The sequence below is a fragment of the Dipteris shenzhenensis genome, chromosome 12 (assembly GCF_047967505.1).
Source record: "Dipteris shenzhenensis isolate YYH24624 ecotype China chromosome 12, Dip_SZ_1.0, whole genome shotgun sequence".
In the NCBI taxonomy this organism is placed as follows: Eukaryota; Viridiplantae; Streptophyta; class Polypodiopsida; order Gleicheniales; family Dipteridaceae; genus Dipteris; species Dipteris shenzhenensis.
In genome coordinates this window covers 24,250,846-24,259,906 of record NC_141607.1, presented here as the reverse complement: position 1 = coordinate 24,259,906, position 9,061 = coordinate 24,250,846, and the positions used below count along the sequence as shown (strand labels likewise).

Here is a 9,061-nt window from a genome sequence, read left to right as displayed (position 1 = left end):
TTCTTGATTTCTTGTTTTAAGATATTGTCAATAATAATGTCGTTACTAATGGTACTCACATGCCCCATCCGTTATTAATAAACCTTTTGAAATCATTTGTTTGGCAATGACAAACAATCTCAGAACCATCTCTAAATGTCAATCTAGGTTTACAAAGTAGCGAAGCCAAATTTTTGGAGAATATCCAAGCAAGGATTATGTCCTTCATAAGGTCAATAGAGGGGGGAGATTGTATGCAGTGATTGTCTCTTGTCTTTTCATGAGTTTCCATGCATATTCAATTTTTGATGCTATTGTATGTGTTAGAATTGTAATTCACGTTTCATTTAATATTCATGATTTCAAGGAAGGGTAAATATTTCTAATCCAATTAGTGAACAACATAAATATTCTATGTTTCTACACCTCTTAATAGTCAAAAACATGACCTCCATATGTGTGATTTTCTGCATCTAGAACCAAGTACTACAATAGTATGTAGTAAATGTGCTTGCAAGGAATGTAACGATCCAATCTTCCAAACCTAAATAGGAAGTCTTTGCAAGTGCAAGATGGAAAAATAGATATGGTCATTGTATATTGAAGCCCCCTCATGCGAGACCCAGTTGTACCAACAATAAACTCCACATGCTCCTTAGGCTCTACCTCATTCACATGAAGCACCTCACATTTCATAGCTCTTGCTGAATCCATCCTTGCCTGCATATCTTTAGTTATTTTTCTTCTACAGACAACTCTCTGGCCCTCCCAAAATTTAGGTCTCGCTTGAGTCTCCAAACATTTTTAATGACCCTCCCCAGATCTCCTTGATGCTTTTGGAAGTGGTTCTTCTAAGAAAAATCCTCCTCCTATAAGAGTCTACAACTCTTCCAAACTGATATTAGTTCCTTTAGCAACCTTCCACTTTGTTGGCGCTGGTTCTTGCAATGCCTCAATTGTTGTTGCTGGATTCCAAGAGTGGTCCATGCTATCCCAATAGAACCAGATCATTTATGACTTTACAACTGCCGGTGTTCCAATCCTCCCAAAAAATGTATGTGCAGGGACTCCCAAAGCTCCTCTTCTGCCCTTTGAGTCAATTAACTTGGGACTAGTGGTCTTGAAGGAAAGTAATTGATGTACTTTCCTTCCACCTCACGTCCTGCATGAATTCATCTTTTCTCCCACTCTGTTGAGCACCCAACCTCTCATTCTCCCTGTATCACTTGACATAACCTTCAATGTTCATCCCTGTCATGCTCCCTCCCTCTTCAATCTCCCCTGCCTCTTTGTCATGCCTTCTTGTTTTGAACTGCTACAGCAGCTCCAACGGGCTTGTGCTACATACGAATCGCGCGCTTGTGACACCTTCGAATCACTAGGCTTGTGCTACATCCGACAAACCTTGAAGACGACCAAGTTTTTTTGTGTGTTCCCTCTCCCCTATTCCGCCGGCAGAATAGGGGATGGAGCATGTACCAACAACTATGGGAAGGATTCATAGAAGCGTCTTCCCCCCTATTCCGCCGGCAAAATAGGGGATGGAGCATGTCTTAGAAGGTCCTGAGGTATGGAGCATGTCCATCCTTAGAATAGGGGATGGAGCATGTCCATCCTTAGAAGATTCAAAGAAGCCTCTTTCCCCCTATTCCGCCAATGAAATAGGGGATGGAGCATGTGTGAGCAAGGAAGGGAAGGATAAATAGAAGCCTCTTCCCCCCTATTCTGCCTGCGAAATAGGGGATGGAGCATTGCAGTCCTTGGCATCCATTGAAGGCCCTGAGGCAGCCTTTGGCATCCTATGAAGGTCTTGAGCCATTGCAGCCTTTGGCATCCATTGGCATCCATTGGCATCCATTGGAATCCACTGCCATCCTTTAGCATCCATTCACATTCTTTGGCATCCATTGGCATCCATTGCCATTCTTTGGCATCCTTTTGCATCCTTGGGCGACCATAGGCAGCCATTGGGTGTCCTCTTTCCCCCTATTCTGCCGGCAGAATAGGGGGAAAGAGACCTCTGCTATCATGGGTGGCTGCCCATGCAGCTCCCTACGCATCAATGAGCCCAAGGATCCCTGTGCTTGGGCATCCATAAACATCCATGAGCTTGATCTTGCATGGGTGACCATGAGCTTGGGCATATATGACCTTGAGCATCCACATGCATCATTGGGCATCCACAGCCATCCTTGGGCTTCCACATGCATCCATTGGCATCCATTGCCATTCTTTGTCATCCTTTGGCATCTTGGGGTGACCATAGGCATCCCTTGGTCATCCTCTTTTCCCCTATTCCATCGGTGGAGTAGGGGTAGAACATGTCCTAATGAGGAAGAGCCTAGATTTTGAAGGCTCTTTCCCCCTATTCCACCGGCGGAATAGGGGGAAAGAGGCCTTCAAAATCTAGGCTCTTTCCCCCTATTCCGCCGGCAGAATAGGGGGAAAGAGGCTCCTCTTTCCCCCTCTTCCTCATTAGGACTTTTGAAAGACTCTTTCCACCTATTCTGCCAGCGGAATAGGGGGAAAGAGGCCTTCAAAATCTAAGCTCTTTCCCCCTCTTCCTCATTAGGACTTTTGAAAGCCTCTTTCCACCTATTCCGTTGGCGGAATAGGTGGAAAGAGGCCTTCAAAATCTAGGCTCTTTCCCCCTAGAGCCTCTTTCCCCCTATTCCGCCGGCAAAATAGGGGGAAAGAGCCTAGATTTTGAAGGCCTCTTTCCCCCTATTCCGCCGACGGAATAGGTGGAAAGAGGCCTTCAAAATCTAGGCTCTTCCTCATTAGGACATGCTCCAACCCCACGGCAGAATAGGGGGAAAGAGGATGCCCAATGGATTCGTTGAGTAATGCACATGGCCTATGGGCATTGGATGTACATGGCATTGGGCATTAGATGTAGCTTATGGTAGCTCATGGATGCATAGGGAGCCACCCAGGTGCTGCATGGGTAGCCACCCATGATATCAGAGGTCTCTCTCCCCCTATTCCATCGGTGGAATAGGGGGAGAGAGACCTCTGATATCATGGGTGGCTGCCCATGCAATCCCATCTCATTGCTCCAAATGCCCATATCATTTCTCCAAATGCCCATCTCATTGCTCCAAATGCCCATCTCATTGCTCCAATTTCCCATATCATTGCTCACCTCATTGCTTCCCTACCCGATTTCGCCAGCGGAATAGGGGGAGAGGCATTGCTAGTTTCAAATGCTTGGGTGAAGCTAATTTCTCATATGAGCTCCGAATATAGCCATCCAAGTACTCAAATCGACCGGCACAAGTCATCTAGATCCATATACATGGTTAGATTTTTCAAATTATATCTTATAAAAATTTTTTATAAGAAGTTTATGTATACCATCACCCTTTAAAGCCTTGAAAATGGTAGCATGAGCTAATATTTGCAACTTTATGTTGGGCAATAGGGGGAGAGGCCCATCTCATTATTGCTCCACATGCCCATCTCATTGCTCCAAATTCCCATCTCATTGCCCACCTCATTGCTTCCCTACCATATTCTGCTGGCATAATAGGGGGAGAGGCCCATCTCATTGCTCCAAATGCTCATCTCATTGCACACCTCGTTGCATTATTTGGCATCCATTAGCACTCATTGGGATTCTTTGGCATCCTTTGGCATCCTTGGGCATCCTTTGGCATCCATAGGCATCCTCTTTCCCCCTATTCTAGCAATGAAATAGAGGGAAAGAGGATGCCTAATGGATGCCTATGGTCATGTACATTGTACCTTGGGTTTTGTTTCCCCTTTGGAGTTGCCAGAGCATCCAACACTATGTGAATATTTTGAGGATATTGTGGCAATACATCGAACTGATTTTTATGAGCCCCTTGCCTCCTTCATGTTTGTGGCTACCATGCTTGCAAAAGAGGTTGACCTTGTGAATGCAAGCAGAAGAGTTGTTTTTAGATATGCATTCATCTTTCATTGCCTAATTCTAGATTTTCTATTTCATAATGTTCTTATTCTTTCTATCGTTTGGGTTTTGAATAGGTTTATTCTTCATTTGCTGGAAACAAAAAAGATACAGACCATTCCATCTATTTGCAAGGCATGGACAGGTGCTCAAGCCTCCTACATATTGCATGTACACACATAAAGTCTTGCATGAGGGCATGACTGCAAAAGGAACTATAAGGCTTTCAGAGTGGGAGAGAAATCATTGTCCATGGTGGTTAGAAATGAGTAGTGGAAAGTGTGTGGAGGAGGAGGCTTTAATGCTAGAGAGGTATACTTATTAAGGCATTCAAAAGGTCAATGTAAATCTGATTCAGGATCCTCTGGAGAAATGACCGAGGAGGAACATAAAAAACTAGACGAGCAACAAAAGATATTGGTGGAGAAACAAAAGTAAAATATAGGGAATCCTGATATTGCAAAAGCAGGGAGAAGGAAGAATACAGACTTGGGTGGAGATGGTAAGTTGAATCATCTTTCTTGGATTTTTTCAATGATTGTCATTTGATATGCATTGTGGTTGCAGATACTCTAGAATTTGATGACTCTAGGATAGTGAAAAAGCCTTTCTCCATTGATTTTATTTGGGTTCCACTGTCCATGTTGTCACTTTGGAAACATCCCCTCGTACCAAGGAGTTTGGTGAAGGTATGGGAGTTTGACTACATCAAATTGGGCAAAGAGATAATGCAATCACAACTTGCATATGAATATCAAGTACTGCCCAATTTCTTTGCACTTTTGCACCAACAAGGGAAGAAACGAAACTCACAACAATGCACATGGAGTGTGGACTATTGCATTGTGGATATTCCCATAGGGTATGCTGCAGGTGGTGAAGGGGAGGTTCTACCTTGGAATGTTGTGACAAAAGATCATATCTCCTCTTCCTTCACCATTTTTGTAGCTATGATGGATGACAATGGATGGGCATTGGTTTTCTATTCTCCATCCACTCTGCCTGCAGTGGAGCGCTATGCAGTACGCTTGAAAATGGAGGTGACTTGCATGTAAATTACTTTATGTTGAACATAAGCATGGAACCTCAAGGCATTTCAACACACTTGGGATTGGCGTAAAGGTGAGTCTTCAGCAAAATGTTTGCTTCACTTCTCCTTGTGTCATACATCACATAGAAATTGACTCAAGCTTTTTTGAATAGTCTTATGTTTTCCATGCTATGGCCATGAGGAGGATAGGACAAAGACCAAAATTTAACATGGAATCAGCAAAGAGTATGGCCTCCATGATGAGGATGAACTTGGATGGGAACTTGCTTCCTCATTACTTGCCTTCAGTCCAGCGTTCCAAGAAGGTACGCAAGGGGGGAGCATGGCATGGAACTCTTGAGACAAGTCCTGCATTCTTACTTATGTTCTTGGAGATGTTGTGTCCTCCAAATGGTTCCATTCTCGAGTTGGGGACATGGACATGACCAGGATTTAGGGTTGGACTACACTCTTTTCAGTCTTTTTTAGCAATAGACAATGACTCAAAGATATGTACTGGACTACTGCTATTTATGCAGGTGTGGGATTGTCTAGACAGTAGGATACGCTCATGGATGTTGATGCTGAGGAGGAAGAAATCAATGTTGCCATGCAATTGGACTAGTGAATTTAAAAAATGTGGTTCTTTGTTCTGAATGAATACCTTTCATTGAGGCATATAAGAGCGTTCTAGATTTTCATTTTTAAGGGAATTGCCAACTTATGCAGAGAGTATGGCCATGCACATGGAAAGAAATCAGGAGTCATATGACTATGTGCTGAAGGAGAAAAGGAGACGACGGCTTCTATTCATGGATGACTCTGTAGATGAGATATGGTTTTTGGTTCTTATGTCTTCTGGGTTATATGCCTGCAGTTTATGGTATTCTACACATTGACTATATCGCGCATAGTCGATATTTATTTTTGGCTCTCATTTTGTATCTTGATGGTCTCCCTACCATGTTCCGCTAGCTTTTTGGATCAATCTTGATAGTCTATTCTGTTGTATGACATTATTTATTGTAAGATTATATGATAGGCATTCCTCTTCCTTCGTACTATGTCATGTGCTTCTCCTGTTTTGTAAAAGGTTTATTGAAATTATGAATGTAAATGGTGCTTGTGGACTACAATTTTTAGTGTGACATCTTGGATTCATTATCCGGATTTAATGTTTTCCTCTTTCAATTATACAGAAATACTAGCTCAAAATCCCACATCTACTTTGGGTATGGAGAGAATAGACAAAAACAATACTGAATTTTAACATAAGAATGTTCTGAAATAGAAGGAATCATTCAATTGCGGTTACAAATGACCTTGACCCGTTCTAACAATTTATTACAAAACTATACATCAAAGTTTGTACTTTTAGAAAATAATAAATACAGTTGATGTTTACATATGCTGGCAAAATAGTGTTCCGATATGATTCAACGCACAAACCACAGTGATGGGTCGAATCTGGAAGCATCCGACCCTACATAGAGACCCGAGTGGACATGTATGTACACATATACATACATACATAAACATATATATGCGTGTGTGCACGTGCACATGTGCACACGGGGACAGATAATGTCATCTCATTGGCCAATGTCCCTCTCTCTATTTATTAATGCTACCTACATTTGTGATTTACCATATAAAGGTGGGTATTCTTCCAATTCTTCCAAGATCTGCCTTCAACTTTCCACGCACTCTATTTTATTAAATTTCATTCGTTGCAAATGTGGCATCAATGACTTGGTGACACACTCGTCTTGGTAGCTTCAATGTCTCATTAGTCTCTCTCACCATTTGATGTGTTGGTCATGCCACTCCCTTAGGCCTAAACCTTGATTTCTAATTAGCTTTGGTACGCACTTCCTCAACCTTGTCAACATAATTTTGATAAACCTCAAGTACATTTTCATATAACCGCTTTTGTTCTCAAGTTGCAACTGTTGGCTTGCCACTCTAACCTTTCTAACCCCAAACTAGTTGATAATTATCTACTCTTTTGTAGCATCAACCACTCACCATGTGCTTGGAAGACGAGAAAGAGAGAGAGAGAGAGAGAGAGAGAGAGATCTATTGATGGCTGCAAAACGCCTTCCATCCCTCGGACTTCTCTGCTAGTGGGTTTATGCTCGTACATCTAGAAAATCCTCTATCAAAGCAAGGGCATACTGTGCCGCATTCATATTGGTTTTTACTAATTTTGTGTACCCAACATGATCTGTGAAAGAAAGGGCTGTCTGCAGTTCTGCATGAATTTTTGTTGGGATCACAGACAGACGCTCTTGTGAGGGAGAACAGAGTAGTGCGATGTAGAGCATTTAGAGCGTGCAGCCATCCGAGTTTACTTCGTATTCCCTTTGCTATTCAGGATGATCATAAAATCAACATTGCTAAGGAAACTCAAAAGTTTTGGTACAGCTATGGAGCTGCCTCCTCGGATCACATTGTTTACATGGTGTGGAGGAGACTAAGAGAGGTGCGCTTTTGCGCTGTGCAGGCGGTGAGGGATGCTGTTGATAATGCAGGGATGTTGTGAATAAGGCCTTTGCTGGCACAGTCAATTGCCCGGAACTTTTGTCGAGTACAAATACTTTGCGATTTTGGGTCTCTGTATCAAAGCAAGGGGATTAACTGTGCCACATTAGTTTTGTCTACTCAACATGATCTTAGCGAGGCGTAAAAGAAAGGGCTGTCGATCTTCCTGTCTTTTAAACAGGAGACGCTGTTGCCGGTTCTTACGAGGTAGCCCGCTAAAGTGGAGTTCTGCTGATTTTTTGTTTGACAAGATTATAGCTAGTGGGAGGGAGAATAGAGTAGTGCGATGTAGGAACCATTAGTCTACTTGGCATTAGCCATTTGGATGATCATACAATCACAGTGGCTGAGGAGACTCAAAAGTTCTGGTACTATGGAGCTGCCTCATCGCACATTGTTTGCATTCATACTGTGTTTCCTTTACGTGCCAGACTTGCGATGCCAAAAATTCTAGCCATTTCACGATGGGAAAAACTTAGTATACATACTTTGAGATTGAACAATTAGACGTCTAAGCAACGTGCAAGTATCACAGCCCTAAACTCTGCAGTTCTGCTTTCATAGTTTTTGTGCTGTGATGCTCGACTACAAAATGATCTCAATAGCGCGGCATAACCTTCGTCCAACCTGATCTTCTCCAGAAGGCTGTTCAACCCACCGTTACATTTCCCTCCTCGATTGTGTCCAGCCGAGGTCTCCATGACCTGCAGCTCTTCCCGTTAGCTGTGCAGATTCTTGAACCCGCACAAGATGTCTGCAGCTCCAATCTAGACTCAGATAGGAGCCTCTGGAGGAACTGTTTAGAAACTGTCACCTGCGTTGTGCCCCCGTTCTGTTTCATTTCAAACGCTGGCCGCTTGTGCTTGAGGTGCGCATCTTCTTTGTAACTGGCTTTTCTGGCAACTGCTGATTTGGACATCAGCGCAGAGACATCCGCTTGTGTGAGAGAATCTAATGTTTGTAGTGGAAGAAGAAAGTAAGTCTGTCCGAGTTCCATCTCTTCATCGTTTGGCAAGGGAAGAACATGTTGCATAATGCTTAGATCTTTCGACTTGCAAATGAAATAATTGGGGTAGTCAACAATGAGTTCTCCCACTCTAACAGGCCTGTAGAATTTATCAATGATACCATTACCATGCACAACCTTAACGACATGGTGTGATGGTACATATCCCAATCCGCATGAATTCAAGTTACCCATGCACGGTGAGTGTTTGACAAACCACTTCCAAGAGGAAGAATTAACACTTCCAAACTGGCTGCTGTCGACCGCGGTGATTTAACAGTGAATTCTGTCTCAAGAGGCTTACTAATTGGGAACTTTGTATGATCGGGAGTGACAGAGTAGTTGCTCAAAGCCACAGCTGAGCAATCAATCGGAAGTGCAGGCAATGCTTGCCAGTTAGACGGCAAACAGGCTAATTTCTTGCGTGGAAATGTCGAGGGACGAAGGAGAAAACTAGACCAAATTCATGGTGGAAGGAGAAGCTCGTACACAAACTATCTGTTGGGCGGGCGGCTACAAGGAATTAGGCTGCGAGAGAAGAGCTTCTTGAGAAGCTCTTTGTTGGGCT

The 9,061-nt window shown here is 43.1% G+C and overlaps 1 protein-coding gene across 1 annotated transcript; it reads right to left on the bottom strand.

Annotated features, from left to right (window-relative positions):
* Positions 1-8,136: 8,136 nt before the first annotated feature.
* LOC147896014 (uncharacterized) lies at positions 8,137-8,688 on the bottom strand. The gene has a single exon (XM_087382197.1). The coding sequence runs from the start codon at positions 8,686-8,688 to the stop codon at positions 8,137-8,139; it is 552 nt and encodes a 183-aa protein (XP_087238323.1).
* Between the last annotated feature and the right edge of the window lie 373 nt (positions 8,689-9,061).

What these genes read in the sequence shown, in the direction of transcription:
- LOC147896014 (XM_087382197.1), bottom strand. Translation starts at nt 8,688, where the DNA reads ATGGGTAACTTGAATTCATGCGGATTGGGATATGTACCATCACACCAT.